General features: G+C 44.2%; 1 protein-coding gene across 1 annotated transcript in view; it reads left to right on the top strand.

Moving 5' to 3' along the window:
* LOC118377883 (ciliary neurotrophic factor receptor subunit alpha-like) overlaps nt 1-21439 on the top strand; it is a 255118-nt gene that overhangs the window by 198583 nt on the left and 35096 nt on the right. The window contains exon 7 of the mRNA XM_052526010.1: nt 19926-20073. Within this exon, the coding sequence (XP_052381970.1) occupies nt 19926-20073 (148 nt within the window). The remainder of the gene's footprint in view (nt 1-19925; nt 20074-21439) is intronic.

Raw genomic sequence — 21439 nt, forward strand, 5'->3', positions numbered from 1 at the left:
GTCCTCTTGCTTTACCTCTACCTGTACAGAGTGTCCTGTTGCTTTAAATCTACCTGTACATAGTGTCCTGTTGCTTTACCTCTACCTGTACAGAGTGTCCTGTTGCTTCACCTCTACCTGTACAGAGTGTCCTGTTGCTTTAAATCTACCTGTACAATGTCCAGTTGCTTTACCTCTACCTGTACAATGTCCTGTTGCTTTACCTCTACCTGTACAGAGTGTCCTGTTGCTTTACCTCTACCTGTACAGAGTGTCCTGTTGCTTTACCTCTGCCTGTACAGAGTGTCCTGTTGCTTTACCTCTACCTGTACAGAGTGTCCTGTTGCTTTACCTCTACCTGTACATAGTGTCCTGTTGCTTTACCTCTACCTGTACAATGTCCTGTTGCTTTACCTCTACCTATACAGAGTGTCCTGTTGCTTTACCTCTATCTGTACAATGTCCTGTTGCTTTACCTCTACCTGTACAGAGTGTCCTCTTGCTTTACCTCTACCTGTCCAGAGTGTCCTGTTGCTTTAAATCTACCTGTACATAGTGTCCTGTTGCTTTACCTCTACCTGTACAGAGTGTCCTGTTGCTTTACCTCTATCTGTACAATGTCCTGTTGCTTTACCTCTACCTGTACAGAGTGTCCTGTTGCTTTACCTCTACCTGTACAATGTCCTGTTGCTTTACCTCTACCTGTACAATGTCCTGTTGCTTTACCTCTACCTGTACAATGTCCTGTTGCTTTACCTCTACCTGTACAGAGTGTCCTGTTAATTTAAATCTACCTGTACAGAGTGTCCTGTTGCTTTACCTCTACCTGTACAGAGTGTCCTGTTGCTTTACCTCTACCTGTACAGAGTGTCCTGTTGCTTTACCTCTACCTGTACAGAGTGTCCTGTTGCTTTACCTCTACCTGTACAGAGTGTCCTGTTGCTTTACCTCTACCTGTACAATGTCCTGTTGCTTTACCTCTACCTATACAGAGTGTCCTGTTGCTTTACCTCTATCTGTACAATGTCCTGTTGCTTTACCTCTATCTGTACAATGTCCTGTTGCTTTACCTCTACCTGTACAGTGTCCTCTTGCTTTACCTCTACCTGTACAGAGTGTCCTGTTGCTTTAAATCTACCTGTACATAGTGTCCTGTTGCTTTACCTCTACCTGTACAGAGTGTCCTGTTGCTTTACCTCTACCTATACAGAGTGTCCTGTTGCTTTACCTCTACCTGTACAGAGTGTCCTGTTAATTTAAATCTACCTGTAAATAGTGTCCTGTTGCTTTACCTCTACCTGTACAGAGTGTCCTGTTGCTTTACCTCTACCTGTACAGAGTGTCCTGTTAATTTAAATCTACCTGTACAGAGTGTCCTGTTGCTTTACCTCTACCTGTACAGAGTGTCCTGTTGCTTTACCTCTACCTGTACAGAGTGTCCTGTTGCTTTACCTCTACCTGTACAGAGTGTCCTGTTGCTTTACCTCTACCTGTACAGAGTGTCCTGTTGCTTTACCTCTACCTGTACAATGTCCTGTTGCTTTACCTCTACCTGTACAGAGTGTCCTGTTGCTTTACCTCTATCTGTACAATGTCCTGTTGCTTTACCTCTCTGTACAATGTCCTGTTGCTTTACCTCTACCTGTACAGAGTGTCCTGTTGCTTTACCTCTACCTGTACAGAGTGTCCTGTTGCTTTACCTCTACCTGTACAGAGTGTCCTGTTGCTTTACCTCTACCTGTATAGAGTGTCCTGTTGCTTTAAATCTACCTGTACAATGTCCAGTTGCTTTACCTCTACCTATACAGAGTGTCCTGTTGCTTTACCTCTACGTGTACAGAGTGTCCTGTTGCTTTACCTCTACCTGTACAGAGTGTCCTGTTGCTTTACCTCTACCTGTACAATGTCCTGTTGCTTTACCTCTACCTGTACAATGTCCTGTTGCTTTACCTCTACATGTACAATGTAATTTTGCTTTACCTCTACCTGTACAGATTGTCCTGTTGCTTTACCTCTACCTGTACAATGTCCTGTTGCTTTACCTCTACCTGTACAATGTCCTGTTGCTTTACCTCTACCTGTACAATGTCCTGTTGCTTTACCTCTACCTGTACAGAGTGTCCTGTTGCTTTACCTCTACCTGTACAATGTCCTGTTGCTTTACCTCTACCTGTACAGAGTGTCCTGTTGCTTTACCTCTATCTGTACAATGTCCTGTTGCTTTACCTCTCTGTACAATGTCCTGTTGCTTTACCTCTACCTGTACAGAGTGTCCTGTTGCTTTACCTCTCTGTACAATGTCCTGTTGCTTTACCTCTACCTGTACAGAATGTTCTGTTGCTTTACCTCTACCTGTACAATATCCTGTTGCTTTACCTCTACCTGTACAATGTCCTGTTGCTTTACCTCTACCTGTACAATGTCCTGTTGCTTTACCTCTACCTGTACAGAGTGTCCTGTTGCTTTACCTCTACCTGTACAGTGTCCTGTTGCTTTACCTCTACCTGTACAGAGTGTCCTGTTGCTTTACCTCTACCTGTACAGAGTGTCCTGTTGCTTTACCTCTACCTGTACAGAGTGTCCTGTTGCTTTACCTCTACCTGTACAGAGTGTCCTGTTGCTTTACCTCTACCTGTACAGAGTGTCCTGTTGCTTTACCTCTACCTGTACAATGTCCTGTTGCTTTACCTCTACCTGTACAGAGTGTCCTGTTGCTTTACCTCTATCTGTACAATGTCCTGTTGCTTTACCTCTACCTGTACAGAGTGTCCTGTTGCTTTACCTCTACCTGTACAGTGTCCTGTTGCTTTACCTCTACCTGTACAATGTCCTGTTGCTTTACCTCTACCTGTACAGAGTGTCCTGTTGCTTTACCTCTATCTGTACAATGTCCTGTTGCTTTACCTCTACCTGTACAGAGTGTCCTGTTGCTTTACCTCTACCTGTACAATGTCCTGTTGCTTTACCTCTACCTATACAGTGTCCTGTTGCTTTACCTCTACCTGTACAATGTCCTGTTGCTTTACCTCTACCTGTACAGAGTGTCCTGTTAATTTAAATCTACCTGTACAGAGTGTCCTGTTGCTTTACCTCTACCTGTACAGAGTGTCCTGTTGCTTTACCTCTACCTGTACAGAGTGTCCTGTTGCTTTACCTCTACCTGTACAGAGTGTCCTGTTGCTTTACCTCTACCTGTACAGAGTGTCCTGTTGCTTTACCTCTACCTGTACAATGTCCTGTTGCTTTACCTCTACCTATACAGAGTGTCCTGTTGCTTTACCTCTATCTGTACAATGTCCTGTTGCTTTACCTCTATCTGTACAATGTCCTGTTGCTTTACCTCTACCTGTACAGTGTCCTGTTGCTTTACCTCTACCTGTACAGAGTGTCCTGTTGCTTTAAATCTACCTGTACATAGTGTCCTGTTGCTTTACCTCTACCTGTACAGAGTGTCCTGTTGCTTTACCTCTACCTGTACAGAGTGTCCTGTTGCTTTACCTCTACCTGTACAGAGTGTCCTGTTAATTTAAATCTACCTGTAAATAGTGTCCTGTTGCTTTACCTCTACCTGTACAGAGTGTCCTGTTGCTTTACCTCTACCTGTACAGAGTGTCCTGTTAATTTAAATCTACCTGTACAGAGTGTCCTGTTGCTTTACCTCTACCTGTACAGAGTGTCCTGTTGCTTTACCTCTACCTGTACAGAGTGTCCTGTTGCTTTACCTCTACCTGTACAGAGTGTCCTGTTGCTTTACCTCTACCTGTACAGAGTGTCCTGTTGCTTTACCTCTACCTGTACAATGTCCTGTTGCTTTACCTCTACCTATACAGAGTGTCCTGTTGCTTTACCTCTATCTGTACAATGTCCTGTTGCTTTACCTCTATCTGTACAATGTCCTGTTGCTTTACCTCTACCTGTACAGTGTCCTGTTGCTTTACCTCTACCTGTACAGAGTGTCCTGTTGCTTTAAATCTACCTGTACATAGTGTCCTGTTGCTTTACCTCTACCTGTACAGAGTGTCCTGTTGCTTTACCTCTACCTGTACAGAGTGTCCTGTTGCTTTACCTCTATCTGTACAATGTCCTGTTGCTTTACCTCTATCTGTACAATGTCCTGTTGCTTTACACCTGTACAGTGTCCTCTTGCTTTACCTCTACCTGTACAGAGTGTCCTGTTGCTTTAAATCTACCTGTACATAGTGTCCTGTTGCTTTACCTCTACCTGTACAGAGTGTCCTGTTGCTTTACCTCTATCTGTACAATGTCCTGTTGCTTTACCTCTACCTGTACATAGTGTCCTGTTGCTTTACCTCTACCTGTACAATGTCCTGTTGCTTTACCTCTACCTATACAGAGTGTCCTGTTGCTTTACCTCTATCTGTACAATGTCCTGTTGCTTTACCTCTATCTGTACAATGTCCTGTTGCTTTACCTCTACCTGTACAGTGTCCTCTTGCTTTACCTCTACCTGTACAGAGTGTCCTGTTGCTTTAAATCTACCTGTACATAGTGTCCTGTTGCTTTACCTCTACCTGTACAGTGTCCTGTTGCTTTACCTCTACCTGTACAGAGTGTCCTGTTGCTTTACCTCTATCTGTACAATGTCCTGTTGCTTTACCTCTATCTGTACAATGTCCTGTTGCTTTACCTCTACCTGTACAGTGTCCTCTTGCTTTACCTCTACCTGTACAGAGTGTCCTGTTGCTTTAAATCTACCTGTACATAGTGTCCTGTTGCTTTACCTCTACCTGTACAGAGTGTCCTGTTGCTTTACCTCTATCTGTACAATGTCCTGTTGCTTTACCTCTACCTGTACAGAGTGTCCTGTTGCTTTACCTCTACCTGTACAGAGTGTCCTGTTGCTTTACCTCTACCTGTACAGAGTGTCCTGTTAATTTAAATCTACCTGTACATAGTGTCCTGTTGCTTTACCTCTACCTGTACAGAGTGTCCTGTTGCTTTACCTCTACCTGTACAGAGTGTCCTGTTGCTTTACCTCTACCTGTACAGAGTGTCCTGTTGCTTTACCTCTACCTGTACAGAGTGTCCTGTGCTTTACCTGTACCTGTACAGAGTGTCCTGTTGCTTTACCTGTACAGAGTGTCCTGTTGCTTTACCTGTACCTGTACAGAGTGTCCTGTTGCTTTGTACAGAGTGTCCTGTTGCTCTACCTGTACAGAGTGTCCTGTTGCTTTACCTGTACAGAGTGTCCTCTTTGCTTTACCTCTACCTGTACAGAGTGTCCTGTTGCTTTACCTGTACAGAGTGTCCTGTTGCTTTACCTGTACAGAGTGTCCTGTTGCTTTACCTGTACAGAGTGTCCTGTTGTTTTACATTTACAGAGTGTCCTGTTGCTTTACCTGTACAGAGTGTCCTGTTGCTTTACCTGAACAGAGTGTCCTGTTGCTTTACCTGTACAGAGTGTCCTGTTGCTTTGTACAGTGTCCTGTTGCTTTACCTGTACAGAGTGTCCTGTTGCTTTACCTCTACCTGTACAGAGTGTCCTGTTGCTTTACCTCTACCTGTACAGAGTGTCCTGTTGCTTTACCTCTACCTGTACAGAGTGTCCTGTTGCTTTACCTGTACAGAGTGTCCTGTTGCTTTACCTGTACAGAGTGTCCTCTTTGTCCTGTACAGAGTGTCCTGTTGCTTTACCTGTACAGAGTGTCCTGTTGCTTTACCTGTACAGAGTGTCCTGTTGCTTTACCTGTACAGAGTGTCCTGTTGCTTTTTCCTCTACCTGTACAGTGTCCTGTTGCTTTACCTGTACAGAGTGTCCTGTTGCTTTTCCTGTACAGAGTGTCCTGTTGCTTTACCTGTACAGAGTGTCCTGTTGCTTTACCTGTACAGAGTGTCCTGTTGCTTTACCTAGTGTCCTGTTGCTACCTATACAGAGTGTCCTGTCGCTTTACCTCTACCTGTACAATGTCCTGTTGCATTACCTGTACAGAGTGTCCTGTTGCTTTACCTGTTCAGAGTGTCCTGTTGCTTTACCTGTACAGAGTGTCCTGTTGCTTTACCTGTACAGAGTGTCCTGTTGCTTTACCTGTACAGAGTGTCCTGTTGCTCTACCTGTACAGTGTCCTGTTGCTTTACCTGTACAGAGTGTCCTGCTGCTTTACCTGTACAGAGTGTCCTGCTGCTTTACCTGTACCTGTACAGAGTGTCCTGTTGCTTTACCTGTACAGAGTGTCCTGTTGTTTTACATTTACAGAGTGTCCTGTTGCTTTACTGTACAGTGTCCTGTTGCTTTTTCTTCTACCTGTACAGTGTCCTGTTGCTTTACCTGTAAAGAGTGTCCTGTTGCTTTTCCTGTACAGAGTGTCCTGTTGCTTTACCTGTACAGAGTGTCCTGTTGCTTTACCTGTACAGAGTGTCCTGTTGCCAGAGTGTCCTGTTGCATTTACAGAGTGTCCTGTTGCTTTACCTGTACAGAGTGTCCTGTTGTCCTGTTGCTTTTCCTCTACAGAGTGTCCTGTTGCTTTTCCTGTACAGAGTGTCCTGTTGCTTTACCTGTACAGAATGTCCTGTTGCCCTGTACAGAGTGTCCTGTTGCTTTACCTGTACAGAGTGTCCTGTTGCTTTACCTGTACAGAGTGTCCTGTTGTGTACAGAGTGTCCTGTTGCTTTACCTGTACAGAGTGTCCTGTTGCTTTACCTGTACAGAGTGTCCTGTTGCTTTTCCTGTACAGAGTGTCCTGTTGTTTTCCAGAGTGTCCTGTTGCTTTACCTGTACAGAGTGTCCTACCTGTACAGAGTGTCCTGTTGCCCTGTACAGAGTGTCCTGTTGCTCTACCTGTACAGAGTGTCCTGTTGCTTTACCTGTACAGAGTGTCCTGTTGCTTTTCCTGTACAGTGTCCTGTTGCTTTTCCTGTACAGAGTGTCCTGTTGCTTTACCTGTACAGAGTGTCCTGTTGCTTTACCTGTACAGTGTCCTGTTGCTTTACCTGTACAGAGTGTCCTGTTGTTTACCTGTACAGGGTGTCCTGTTGCTTTTCCTGTACAGAGTGTCCTGTTGCTTTACCTGTACAGAGTGTCCTGTTGCTTTACCTCTACCTGTACAGAGTGTCCTGTTGCTTTACACCTGTACAGAGTGTCCTGTTGCTTTACCTCTACCTGTACAGAGTGTCCTCTTGCTTTACCTCTACCTGTACAGAGTGTCCTGTTGCTTTACCTGTACAGAGTGTCCTGTTGCTTTGTACCTGTACAGAGTGTCCTGTTGCTACAGAGTGTCCTGTTGCTACCTGTACAGAGTGTCCTGTTGCTTTACCTGTACAGAGTGTCCTGTTGCTTTTTCTTCTACCTGTACAGTGTCCTGTTGCTTTTACCTGTTGCTTTTCCTGTACAGAGTGTCCTGTTGTTTTACATTTACAGAGTGTCCTGTTGCTTTACCTGTACAGTGTCCTGTTGCTTTTATTCTACCTGTACAGTGTCCTGTTGCTTTACCTGTAAGAGTGTCCTGTTGCTTTACCTGTACAGAATGTCCTGTTGCATTACCTGTACAGAGTGTCCTGTTGCTTTTCCTGTACAGAGTGTCCTGTTGCTTTACCCTGTTGCTACCTGTACAGAGTGTCCTGTTGCCTGTTACCCTGTACAGAGTGTCCTGTTGCTTTCCTGTACAGAGTGTCCTGTACAGAGTGTCCTGTTGCTTTACCTGTACAGAGTGTCCTGTTGCTTTTCCTGTACAGAGTGTCCTGTTGCACCTTACAGAGTGTCCTGTTGCTACCTGTACAGAGTGTCCTGTTGCTTTACCTGTACAGAGTGTCCTGTTGTTTTACATTTACAGGGGTCCTGTTGCTTTACCTGTACAGAGTGTCCTGTTGCTTTTTCCTCTACCTGTACAGTGTCCTGTTGCTTTACCTGTACAGTCCTGTTGCTTTTCCTGTACAGAGTGTCCTGTTGCTTTACCTGTACAGAGTGTCCTGTTGCTTTACCTGTACAGAGTGTCCTGTTGCTCTACCTGTACAGTGTCCTGTTGCTTTACCTATACAGAGTGTCCTGTTGCACTTGTACAGAATGTCCTGTTGCATTTCCTGTACAGAATGTCCTGTTGCATTTCCTGTACAGAGTGTCCTGTTGCTTTTCCTGTACAGAGTGTCCTGTTGCTTTACCTGTACAGAGTGTCCTGTTGCTTTACCTGTACAGTGTGTCCTGTTGCTTTACCTGTACAGAGTGTCCTGTTGCTTTACCTGTACAGAGTGTCCTGTTGCTTTACCTGTACAGAGTGTCCTGTTGCTTGTACAGAGTGTCCTTTTACCTGTACAGAGTGTCCTGTTGCTTTACCTGTACAGACAGTGTCCTGTTGCTTTACCTGTACAGAGTGTCCTGTTGCTTTTCCTGTACAGAGTGTCCTGTTGTTTTACATTTACAGAGTGTCCTGTTGCTTTACCTGTACAGAGTGTCCTGTTGCTTTATCCTCTACCTGTACAGTGTCCTGTTGCTTTTCCTGTACAGTGTGTCCTGTTGCTTTTCCTGTACAGAGTGTCCTGTTTCTTTACCTGTACAGAGTGTCCTGTTGCTTTACCTGTACAGAGTGTCCTGTTGCTTTACCTGTACAGTGTGTCCTGTTGTCCTGTTGCTTTTCCTGTACAGAGTGTCCTGTTGCTTTACCTGTACAGAGTGTCCTGTTGCTTTACCTGTACAGAGTGTCCTGTTGCTTTACCTGTACAGAGTGTCCTGTTGCTTTACCTGTACAGAGTGTCCTGTTGCTTTTCCTGTACAGAGTGTCCTGTTGCTTTACCTGTACAGAGTGTCCTGTTGCTTTTCCTGTACAGAGTGTCCTGTTGCTTTACCTGTACAGAATGTCCTGTTGCTTTTCCTGTACAGAGTGTCCTGTTGCTTTACCTGTACAGAGTGTCCTGTTGCTTTTCCTGTACAGAGTGTCCTGTTGCTTTACCTGTACAGAGTGTCCTGTTGCTTTACCTGTACAGAGTGTCCTGTTGCTTTACCTGTACAGAGTGTCCTGTTGCTTTACCTGTACAGAGTGTCCTGTTGCTTTACCTGTACAGAGTGTCCTGTTGCTTTACCTGTACAGAGTGTCCTGTTGCTTTACCTGTACAGAGTGTCCTGTTGCTTTACCTGTACAGAGTGTCCTGTTGCTTACCTGTACAGAGTGTCCTGTTGCTCTACCTGTACAGAATGTCCTGTTGCATTTCCTGTACAGTGTCCTGTTGCTTTTCCTGTACAGAGTGTCCTGTTGCTTTTCCTGTACAGAGTGTCCTGTTGCTTTACCTGTACAGAGTCCTGTTGCTTTACCTGTACAGCGTGTCCTGTTGCTTTACCTGTACAGGGTGTCCTTTGCTTTTCCTGTACAGAGTGTCCTGTTGCTTTACCTATACAGAGTGTCCTGTTGCTTTACCTCTACCTGTACAGAGTGTCCTGTTGCTTTACCTCTACCTGTACAGAGTGTCCTGTTGCTTTACCTCTACCTGTACAGAGTGTCCTGTTGCTTTACCTCTACCTGTACAGAGTGTCCTCTTTGCATTACCTCTACCTGTACAGAGTGTCCTGTTGCTTTACCTGTACAGAGTGTCCTGTTGCTCTACCTGTACAGAGTGTCCTGTTGCTCTACCTGTACAGAGTGTCCTGTTGCTCTACCTGTACAGAGTGTCCTGTTGCTTTACCTGTACAGAGTGTCCTGTTGCTTTACCTGTACAGAGTGTCTTTTTGCTCTCCTGTACAGAATGTCCTGTTGCTTTACCTGTACATTGTGTCCTGTTGCTTTTTCTTCTACCTGTACAGTGTCCTGTTGCTTTACCTGTAAAGAGTGTCCTGTTGCTTTTCCTGTACAGAGTGTCCTGTTGTTTTACATTTACAGAGTGTCCTGTTGCTTTACCTGTACAGTGTCCTGTTGCTTTTTATTCTACCTGTACAGTGTCCTGTTGCTTTACCTGTAAAGAGTGTCCTGTTGCTTTACCTGTACAGAATGTCCTGTTGCATTACCTGTACAGAGTGTCCTGTTGCTTTTCCTGTACAGAGTGTCCTGTTGCTTTACCTGTACAGAGTGTCCTGTTGCTTTACCTGTACAGAATGTCCTGTTGCTTTACCTGTACAGAATGTCCTGTTGCATTACCTGTACAGTGTCCTGTTGCTCTACCTGTACAGAATGTCCTGTTGCATTTCCTGTACAGAGTGTCCTGTTGCTTTTCCTGTACAGAGTGTCCTGTTGCTTTTCCTGTACAGAGTGTCCTGTTGCTTTTCCTGTACAGAGTGTCCTGTTGCTTTACCTGTACAGAGTGTCCTGTTGCTTTACCTGTACAGAGTGTCCTGTTGCTTTACCTGTACAGAGTGTCCTGTTGTTTTACATTTACAGGGGGTCCTGTTGCTTTACCTGCGCAGAGTGTCCTGTTGCTTTTTCCTCTACCTGTACAGTGTCCTGTTGCTTTACTTGTACAGAGTGTCCTGTTGCTTTTCCTGTACAGAGTGTCCTGTTGCTTTACCTGTACAGAGTGTCCTGTTGCTTTACCTGTACAGAGTGTCCTGTTGCTCTACCTGTACAGTGTACTGTTGCTTTACCTATACAGAGTGTCCTGTTGCACTACCTGTACAGAATGTCCTGTTGCATTTCCTGTACAGAATGTCCTGTTGCATTTCCTGTACAGAGTGTCCTGTTGCTTTTCCTGTACAGAGTGTCCTGTTGCTTTACCTGTACAGAGTGTCCTGTTGCTTTACCTGTACAGAGTGTCCTGTTGCTTTACCTGTACAGAGTGTCCTGTTGCTTTACCTGTACAGAGTGTCCTGTTGCTTTACCTGTACAGAGTGTCCTGTTGCTTTACCTGTACAGAGTGTCCTGTTGCTTTTTCCTCTACCTGTACAGAGTGTCCTGTTGCTTTTTCCTCTACCTGTACAGTGTCCTGTTGCTTTACCTGTACAGAGTGTCCTGTTGCTTTACCTGTACAGAGTGTCCTGTTGCTTTACATTTACAGAGTGTCCTGTTGCTTTACCTGTACAGAGTGTCCTGTTGCTTTATCCTCTACCTGTACAGTGTCCTGTTGCTTTTCCTGTATAGTGTGTCCTGTTGCTTTTCCTGTACAGAGTGTCCTGTTTCTTTACCTGTACAGAGTGTCCTGTTGCTTTACCTGTACAGAGTGTCCTGTTGCTTTTTCTTCTACCTGTACAGTGTCCTGTTTCTTTACCTGTACAGAGTGTCCTGTTGCTTTTCCTGTACAGAGTGTCCTGTTGCTTTACCTGTACAGAGTGTCCTGTTGCTTTAACTGTACAGAATGTCCTGTTGCATTACCTGTACAGAGTGTCCTGTTGCTTTACCTGTACAGTGTCCTGTTGCTTTTCCTGTACAGAGTGTCCTGTTGCTTTACCTGTACAGAGTGTCCTGTTGCTCTACCTGTACAGTGTCCTGTTGCTTTTCCTGTACAGAGTGTCCTGTTGCTTTTCCTGTACAGAGTGTCCTGTTGCTTTACCTGTACAGAGTGTCCTGTTGCTTTTCCTGTACAGAGTGTCCTGTTGCTTTACCTGTACAGAGTGTCCTGTTGCTTTACCTGTACAGAGTGTCCTGTTGCTTTACCTGTACAGAGTGTCCTGTTGCTTTACCTGTACAGAGTCCTGTTGCTTTACCTGTACAGAGTGTCCTGTTGATTTAGCTGTACAGAGTGTCCTGTTGCTTTACCTGAACAGAGTGTTCTGAAAGTATTCCGACCCCTTCAGTTTTTCCTCATTTTGTGACATCACAGCCTTAATCTAAATGGATTAAATAATTATTCACACAATATCCCATAATGACTAAGCAAAAACTTATTCAATTTCAGAATGATGGAGGCCACTGTGTTCTTGGGGACCTTCAATGCTGCAGAAATGTTTTGATACCCTTCCCTAGATCTTTGTTTGGAACCACAAAGACTCTTCCTAAAGCTGGCCGCCCGGACAAACTGAACAATCGAGGGAGAAAGGCCTTGGTCAAGAAGGTGACAAAGAACCCGATAGTCACTCTGACAGAGCTCCAGATTCCTCTGTGGAGATAGGAGAACCTTCCAGAAGGACAACCATCTCTGCAGCACTCCACCAACCAGGCCTTTATGGTACAGTGGCCAGACGAAAGCCACTCTTCAGTAAAAGAAATGTGACAGCCTGCTTGGTGTTTGCCAAAAGGCACCTAATGGACTCTCAGACCAAGAGAAACAAGATTCTCTGGTCTGATAAAACCAAGATTGAACTCTTTGGCATCACGTTGGGAGGAAACCTGGCACCACCCCTACAGGGAAGTATGATGGTGGCTGCATCATTCTGTGGGAATTATTTTCAGAGGCAGGGACTGGGACACTAGTCAGAATCAAGGGAAAGATGAACGGAGCAAAGTACAGAGAGAAACTTGATGAAAACCTGCTCCAGAGCGCTCAGGACCTCAGACTGGGGTGAAGGTTCACCTTCCAACAGGACAACGACCCTAAGCACACAGCCAAGACAATGCAATAGTGGCTTCGGGACAAGTCTCTGAATGTTGTTGAGTGGGCCAGCCAGAGCCCAGACTTGAACCCTGTGCAGCAATGCTTCCCATCCAACCTGACAGAGCTTGAGAGGATCTGCAGAGAAGAATGGGAGAAACTCCCCAAATACAGGTGTGCCAAGCTTGAAGCAACATACCTAAGAAGACTCAAGGCTGTAATCGCTGCCAAAGGTGCTTCAACAAAGTATTGAGTAAAAGGTCTGAATACTAATGTAAATGTCATATTTCAGTTTTACATCGTTTTATGAATTTGAAAATAATACTATGAACCTGTTTTTGCTTTGTCATTATTATTATTGTGTGTAGATTGTTGAGGGGAAAAAGGGAATAAGGGAAAAAACTATTAAATCAAATCAAATATATTTGTCACATACACATGGTTGGCAGATGTTAATGCGAGTGTTGCGAAATGCTTGTGCTTCTAGTTCCGACAATGCAGTAATAACCAACTTGTAATCTTAACCGAACAATTCCACAACAACTACCTTATACACAGTGTAAAGGAATAAAGAATATGTACATAAAGATATATGAATGAGTGATGGTACAGAGTGGCATAGGCAGATACAGTAGATGGTATCGAGTACAGTATATACATATGAGATGACTAATGTAGGGTATGGAGTACAGTATATACATATGAGATGACTAATGTAGGGTATCGAGTACAGTATATACATATGAGATGACTAATGTAGGGTATGGAGTACAGTATATACATATGAGATGACTAATGTAGGGTATGGAGTACAGTATATACATATGAGATGACTAATGTAGGGTATGGAGTACAGTATATACATATGAGATGACTAATGTAGGGTATGGAGTACAGTATATACATATGAGATGACTAATGTAGGGTATGGAGTACAGTATATACATATGAGATGACTAATGTAGGGTATGGAGTACAGTATATACATATGAGATGACTAATGTAGGGTATGGAGTACAGTATATACATATGAGATGACTAATGTAGGGTATGGAGTACAGTATATACATATGAGATGACTAATGTAGGGTATGGAGTACAGTATATACATATGAGATGACTAATGTAGGGTATGGAGTACAGTATATACATATGAGATGACTAATGTAGGGTATGGAGTACAGTATATACATATGAGATGACTAATGTAGGGTATGGAGTACAGTATATACATATGAGATGACTAATGTAGGGTATGGAGTACAGTATATACATATGAGATGACTAATGTAGGGTATGGAGTACAGTATATACATATGAGATGACTAATGTAGGGTATGGAGTACAGTATATACATATGAGATGACTAATGTAGGGTATGGAGTACAGTATATACATATGAGATGACTAATGTAGGGTATGGAGTACAGTATATACATATGAGATGACTAATGTAGGGTATGGAGTACAGTATATACATATTGTTATGCACGTGAGTGAGGACCCAAAAGCGGTTTAACAAATACAGAGTCCTTTAATGTCAAAACACAGGGAAGACATAGATCCTCTTCAGATGTATATAATGGCAAAATAGACAACCCGCAGAGAGGGCGACAAATGAATCATAAAGTCCTTCTGATAATTACAGAAGAGTCCCCTTCTTAGCAGCGGAGGATAATAGCTGGGTTAGAGTCCCCTTCTTAGCAGCAGAGGAGAATAGCTGGGTTAGAGTCCCCTTCTTAGCAGCAGAGGAGAATAGCTGGGTGAGCGGCGACAGACTGCTGGTCTCTCTGGGTAGGCGCGGGTCGTAGAGGACAGAGGTACCTGATCACACGTAACATCAGATGAACAGGTAGATTCCGACAGGACGGGACAAGGGTGAAGCAAACAAGACGATAGTTTGGTTCTGGCATGAGAAACTCAAACGAGAATCTGACAAAGACAGAAGCAGGAACAGAGAGAGAAATAGAGACCTAATCAGAGGGAAAAAGGGAACAGGTGGGAAAAGGGTGAACAAGGTAGTTAGAGAAGATGAGGAACAGCTGGGGGAAGGAGAGGAAGAGAAGGTAACCTAATACGACCAGCAGAGGGAGACGGAGTGAAGAGAAAGAACAGGAACAAGACATAATGTGACAATACATGACACATATGAGTAATTTAGGGTATGTGAACACATACAAGTAGCGTTGTTTAAAGTGGCTAGTGATAAAAAAAATGTACATACATTTTCCATTATTAAAGTGGCTGGAGTTGAGTCAGTATGTTGGCAGCAGCCACTCAATGTTAGAGCAGGTGCCGTACCAGGCGGTGATAGAGCCCGACAGGATGCTCTCGATTGTTCATCTGTAAAAGTTTGTGAGTGCTTTTGGTGACGAGCTACATTTCTTCAGCCTCCTGAGGTTGAAGAGGCGCTGCTGCGCCTTCTTCACGACGCTGTCTGTGTGGGTAGACCAATTCAGTTTTTCCGTGATGTGTACGCCGCGGAACTTAAAACTTACTAACTACCCTCTCCACTACTGTCCCGTCGATGTGGATAGGGGGGTGCTCCCTCTGCTGTTTTCCGAAGTCCACGATCATCTCCTTTGTTTTGTTGACGTTGAGACAGCACACTCCGAGGGCCCTCACCTCCTCCCTGTAGGCCTTTCTCGTCGTTGTTGGTAATCAAGCCTACCACTGTAGTGTCATCCTCAAACTTGATGATTGAGTTGGAGGCGTGCATGGCCATGCAGTCGTGGGTGAACAGGGAGTACAGGAGAGGGCTCAGAAAGCACCCTTATGGGGCCCCAGTGTTGAGGATCAGCAGGGTGGAGATTGTTACCTACCCTCACCACCTGGGGGCAGCACGTCAGGAAGTCCAGTACCCAGTTGCACAGGGCGGGGTCGAGACCCAGGGTCTCGAGCTTGATTACGAGTTTGGAGGGTACTATGGTGTTAAATGCTGAGCTGTAGTCGATGAACAGCATTCTCACATAGGTATTCCTCTTGTCCAGATGGGTTAGGACAGTGTGCAGTGTGGTTGGGATTGCATCGTCTGTGGACCTATTGGGGCAGTAAGCAAAGGAGTGGGTCAGGTAGGGTGGAGGTGATATGGTCCTTGACGAGTCTCTCAAAGCACTTCATGATGACGGAAGTGAGTGCTACGGGGCGGTAGTCGTTTAGCTCACTTACCTTACCTTTCTTGGGAACAGGAACAATGGTGGCCCTCTTGAAGCATGTGGGGACAGCAGACTGGGATAATGATTGATTGAATATGTCCGTAAACACACCAGCCAGCTGGTCTGCGCATGCTCTGAGGACGCGGCTGGGGATGCCGGTTAACACGTTTAAAAGTTTTACTCACCTCGGCTGTAGTGAAGGAGAGTCTGCAGGTTTTGGTAGAAGGCCGTGTCAGTGGCACTGTATTGTCCTCAAAGCGAGCAAAGAAGTTATTTAGACGGTCTGGGAGCAAGACATCCTGATCCGCGACAGGACTGGTTTTCTTTTTGTAATCAGTGATTGCCTGTAGACCCTGCCACATACCTCTTGTGTCTGAGCCGTTGAATTGACACTTACTGACACTTAGCTTGTTTGATTGCCTTGCGGAGGAAATAGCTACACTGTTTGTAATCGGCCATGTATCCGGTCATCTTGCCCTGGTTGAAAGCAATGGTTCGAGCTTTCAGTTTCGCACCATCAATCCAGCTGGCTGCACCGACTCGGATAGAGTCTCTCGAGTGAGCCATGTTTCCGTGAAGCAAAGAACGTTACAGTCTCTGTCTCTCTGGAATGCTACCCTTGCTCGGATTTCATCTACCTTGTAGTCAAGAGACTGGACATTGGCGAGTAGTATGCTTGGGAGCGGTGCGCGATGTGCTCATCTCCGGAGCCTGACCAGAAGACCGCTTCGTCTGCCCCTTTTACAGCGACGTTGTTTTGGTTCGCCGTCTGGGATCCGATCCATTGTCCTGGGGTGGTGGGCGAAACACAGGATCCGCTTCGGGAAAGTTGTATTCCTGGTCGTAATGATGGTGAGTTGACGTTGCTCTTATATTCAGTAGTTCCTCCCGACTGTCTGTAATAAAACCTAAGATTACCTGGGGTATCAATGTAAGAATAACGTAAAAAAAAAAAAAAAATACTGCATAGTTTCCTAGGAACGGCGGAAGTAGGCCATTTTCCATAATCCATTTTATAATAAGGTTGTAATATAACAAAATGGAGAAAAAGTCCAGGGATCTGAATACTTTCCGAAGGCACTGTAGTCTGTCAGTAACTACTGTAACCATTATAGTATGTCATACTGTAATTAATAATACAGTCTGTCATTATGGACTGTACATACGAAAATATGTGGACACCCCTTCAAATGATTGGATTCACCTATTTCAGCCACACCCATTGCTAACAGGTGTATAAAATCGAGCACACATCATTTTTTTCAGCATGACAATGTCCCTGTGCACAAAGCGAGGTCCTTAGAGAATTGTTTTTTCGAGATCGATGTGGAAGAACTTGACTGGCCTGCACAGAGCCCTGACCTGCTCTAACAGCCTTCCCAGAAGAGTGGAAGCTGTTGTAGCAGCAAAGGGGGGACCAACTCAATCTTCATGCCCATGATTTTGGCCATGAAGTGTATCTACCTCAATTACCTCGTATCCCTGCACATCGACTTATTGTTACTCATTGTGGATTCATTCATTTTTATTTTTCTACGATATCTCCATTTCTTACTGTCTGCATTGTAGCGAAGGGCCCAAAGGAAGCATTTCACTGTTCGTCTCTCTCCATTGTTGGGAAGGACCTTAAGTAAGCATTTACACTTGTTGTTTACCAAGCATGTGACAAATAACATTTGATTTGATTTTCGGTATTGTATGACATTTTGGGGGGTAGCCCTGGCTTGGACTCCAACCCTGGTCCAGCTACTGTCAACCCATCAGCTTAGCCCTTACGCCAAGAGATCCTAACATCTGAAGAGGTTGCTTGGTGTTGGGCTGAGGTCGCTATCTAGGCTACTGTAAGTTCTACTCTGGTAGAAGATGTCCTGTCATGTTCTGCTCTGGTTGAAGATGTTCTGCTCTGGTTGAAGATGTCCTGTCATGTTCTGGTCTGGTAGAAGATGTCATGTTCTGCTCTGGTAGAAGATGTCCTGTCATGTTCTGCTCTGGTAGAAGATGTTCTGTCATGTTCTGCTCTGGTAGAAGATGTTCTGTCATGTTCTGCTCTGGTAGAAGATGTTCTGTCATGTTCTGCTCTGGTAGAATATGTTCTGCTCCGGTTGAAGATGTCCTGTCATGTTCAGCTCTGGTTGAAGATGTTCTGGTCTGGTTGAAGATGTTCTGTCATGTTCTGCTATGGTAGAAGTTGTTCTGTCATGTTCTCCTCTGGTCAAAGATGTTCTGTCATGATCTACTATGGTAGAAGATGTTCTGCTCTGGTAGAAGATGTCCTGTCATCTTCTGCTCTGGTCAAACATGTCCTGACATCTTGTGCTCTGGTAGAATATGTTCTGTCATGTTCTGCTCTTGTAGAAGATATTATGTCATGTACTGCTCTAGTAGAAGATGTCTTGTCATGTACTGCTCTAGTAGAAGATGTCTTGTCATGTTCTGCTCTAGTAGAATATGTCCTGTCATGTTCCGCTCTAGTAAAATATGTCCTGTCATGTTCTGCTCTAGTAGAATATGTCATATCATGTTCTGCTCTAGTAGAAGATGTTCTGTCATGGTCTACTATGGTAGAAGATGTCTTGTCATGTACTGCTCTAGTAGAAGATGTCTTGTCATGTTCTGCTCTAGTAGAATATGTCCTGTCATGTTCCGCTCTAGTAAAATATGTCCTGTCATGTTCTGCTCTCGTAGAATATGTCCTGTCATGTTCTGCTCTAGTAGAATATGTCATATCATGTTCTGCTCTAGTAGAAGATGTTCTGTCATGGTCTACTATGGTAGAAGATGTCTTGTCATGTACTGCTCTAGTAGAAGATGTCATGTTCTGCTCTAGTAGAATATGTCCTGTCATGTTCTGCTCTCGTAGAATATGTCCTGTCATGTACTGCTCTAGTAGAAGATGTCTTGTCATGTTCTGCTCTAGTAGAAGATGTTCTGTCATGGTCTACTATGGTAGAAGATGTCCTGTCTTGTTCTTCTCTAGTAGAATATGTCATGTTCTGCTCTAGTAGAATATGTCATGTTCTGCTCTAGTAGAATATGTCATGTTCTGCTCTAGTAGAATATGTCCTGTCATGTTCTGCTCTCGTAGAATATGTCCTGTCATGTTCTGCTCTAGTAGAATATGTCCTGTCATGTTCTCCGTTAATAGAATATGTCCTGTCATGTTCTGCTCTAGTAGAATATGTCCTGTCATGTTCTGCTCTCGTAGAATATGTCCTGTCATGTTCTGCTCTAGTAGAATATGTCCTGTCATGTTCTGCTCTAGTAGAATATGTCCTGTCATGTTCTGCTCTAGTAGAATATGTCATGTTCTGCTCTAGTAGAATATGTCCTGTCATGTTCTGCTCTAGTAGAATATGTCATATCATGTTCTGCTCTAGTAGAAGATGTTCTGTCATGGTCTACTATGGTAGAAGATGTCTTGTCATGTTCTGCTCTAGTAGAATATGTCCTGTCATGTTCCGCTCTAGTAAAATATGTCCTGTCTTGTTCTGCTCTAGTAGAATATGTCATGTTCTGCTCTAGTAGAATATGTCATGTTCTGCTCTAGTAGAATATGTCATGTTCTGCTCTAGTAGAATATGTCATGTTCTGCTCTAGTAGAATATGTCCTGTCATGTTCTGCTCTCGTAGAATATGTCCTGTCATGTTCTGCTCTAGTAGAATATGTCCTGTCATGTTCTGCATTAGTAGAATATGTCCTGTCATGTTCTGCTCTAGTAGAATATGTCCTGTCATGTTCTGCTCTAGTAGAATATGTCATGTCATGTTCTGCTCTAGTAGAATATGTCCTGTCATGTTCTCCTCTCGTAGAATATGTCCTGTCATGTTCTGCTCTAGTAGAATATGTCCTGTCATGTTCTGCTCTAGTAGAATATGTCCTGTCATGTTCTGCTCTAGTAGAATATGTCCTGTCATGTTCTGCTCTAGTAGAATATGTCCTGTCATGTTCTGCTCTAGTAGAAGATGTTCTGTCATGTTCTGCTCTAGTAGAATATGTCCTGTCATGTTCTGCTCTAGTAGAATATGTCCTATCATGTTCTGCTCTAGTAGAATATGTCCTGTCATGTTCTGATCTAGTAGAATATGTCCTGTCATGTTCTGCTCTAGTAGAAGATGTTCTGTCATGGTCTACTATGGTAGAAGATGTCTTGGCATGCCCTGCTGTCTTTATTGAGTTTTTGATATGTTGACAAGTGTATAGTGGCTGTAGATATACTGTATGGAGCTATATGGATGTATCCATGTTCTGTTCTGACATTGCACTATGGTCAGACATGTCCTGCAATCTCTGTTGCCTTCTTATTGGCTGTGTTTTAACCTGCTATGTTCTGATTGGATATGTGTATCTGACTTGTTATGTTATAATTGGCTGTGTTGTGATTGGCTGTATTTCAGAGACTACACCCTCCCTGGCCCCTCCCTCAGCAGAGCCCCATAGGGCAGGTGTCCCAGTGGGCAGAGCTTCATCGTCCCGACACCTCCCCTCACCCCTCCTCTGGTCCTCCTGTCTGCTGCAAGGGGCCCTAACTCTGGCCCTGATATGGTGAGTACATACACACTCCACACTAAACCCTACACTACAGTGCTGTCTGCTGCAAGGGGCCCTAACTCTGCCCTCTTGCGTTGAGTAGATAACCCAGACCCGGTGCCAGAACAAATCAGTTGGACGGTAGTTTCCATGGATGGGCCCATTTATTTTTTCAGTTTGGTGCCCACAGCCTTAGTTATTGAGATGTAAAAATACAACGGGTGGAGCTTTTTTTAAGACGTTTCAAACCCGTAAGAAAATGCACAGTGTAGGCCTCCAATTGTTGACGTGGCCTGCTGGCGATCAGTAGGCTTCCTCATTTACATCCTCGTTGACGGTATATTGATCTATACCTTCAGCAGCTCCGTATACCTTCAGCAGCTCCGTATATTGATCTTTACCTTCAGCAGCTCCGTATATTGATCTATACCTTCAGCAGCTCCGTATATTGATCTATACCTTCAGCAGCTCCGTATACCTTCAGCAGCTCCGTATATTGATCTTTACCTTCAGCAGCTCCGTATATCGATCTATACCTTCAGCAGCTCCGTATATTGATCTATACCTTCAGTAGCTCCGTATATTGATCTATACCTTCAGTAGCTACGTATATTGATCTATACCTTCAGTAGCTCCGTATATTGATCTATACCTTCAGCAGCTCCGTATATTGATCTATACCTTCAGCAGCTCCGTATATTGATCTACACCTTCAGCAGCTCCGTATATTGATCTACACCTTCAGCAGCTCTGTATATCGATCTATACCTTCAGTAGCTCCGTATATTGATCTATACCTTCAGCAGCTCCGTATATCGATCTATACCTTCAGTAGCTCCGTATATTGATCTATAACTTCAGTAGCTCCGTATATTGATCTATACCTTCAGCAGCTCCGTATATCGATCTATACCTTCAGTAGCTCCGTATATTGATCTATACCTTCAGCAGCTCCGTATATCGATCTATACCTTCAGCAGCTCCGTATAGTTCTATCATACATAGCCTACTACATGAAACAGTGAATAGATTTTTATTCATTTGTTTAGGCAGGTCCTGAAATAAAAAATTAAAAACTAAGAAAATGTATATTCAAAAGCATAGAATAGCATATTTTGAGTTTAACTCAGTCACTGATCTGTGAAGCCTGGGTTACATGGCTACAGGGTTACAGGGTTACATGGCTACAGGGTTACAGGGTTACAGAGCTACAGGGCTACAGGGTTACAGAGCTACAGGGCTACAGTGCTACATGGCTACAGGGTTACATGGCTACATGGCTACAGGGCTACAGGGTTACAGGGCTACAGGGTTACAGAGCTACAGGGCTACATGGCTACAGGGTTACAGGGCTACAGGGCTACAGGGGCTACAGGGTTAC

The sequence above is a fragment of the Oncorhynchus keta genome, chromosome 9, assembly GCF_023373465.1.
Source record: "Oncorhynchus keta strain PuntledgeMale-10-30-2019 chromosome 9, Oket_V2, whole genome shotgun sequence".
In the NCBI taxonomy this organism is placed as follows: Eukaryota; Metazoa; Chordata; class Actinopteri; order Salmoniformes; family Salmonidae; genus Oncorhynchus; species Oncorhynchus keta.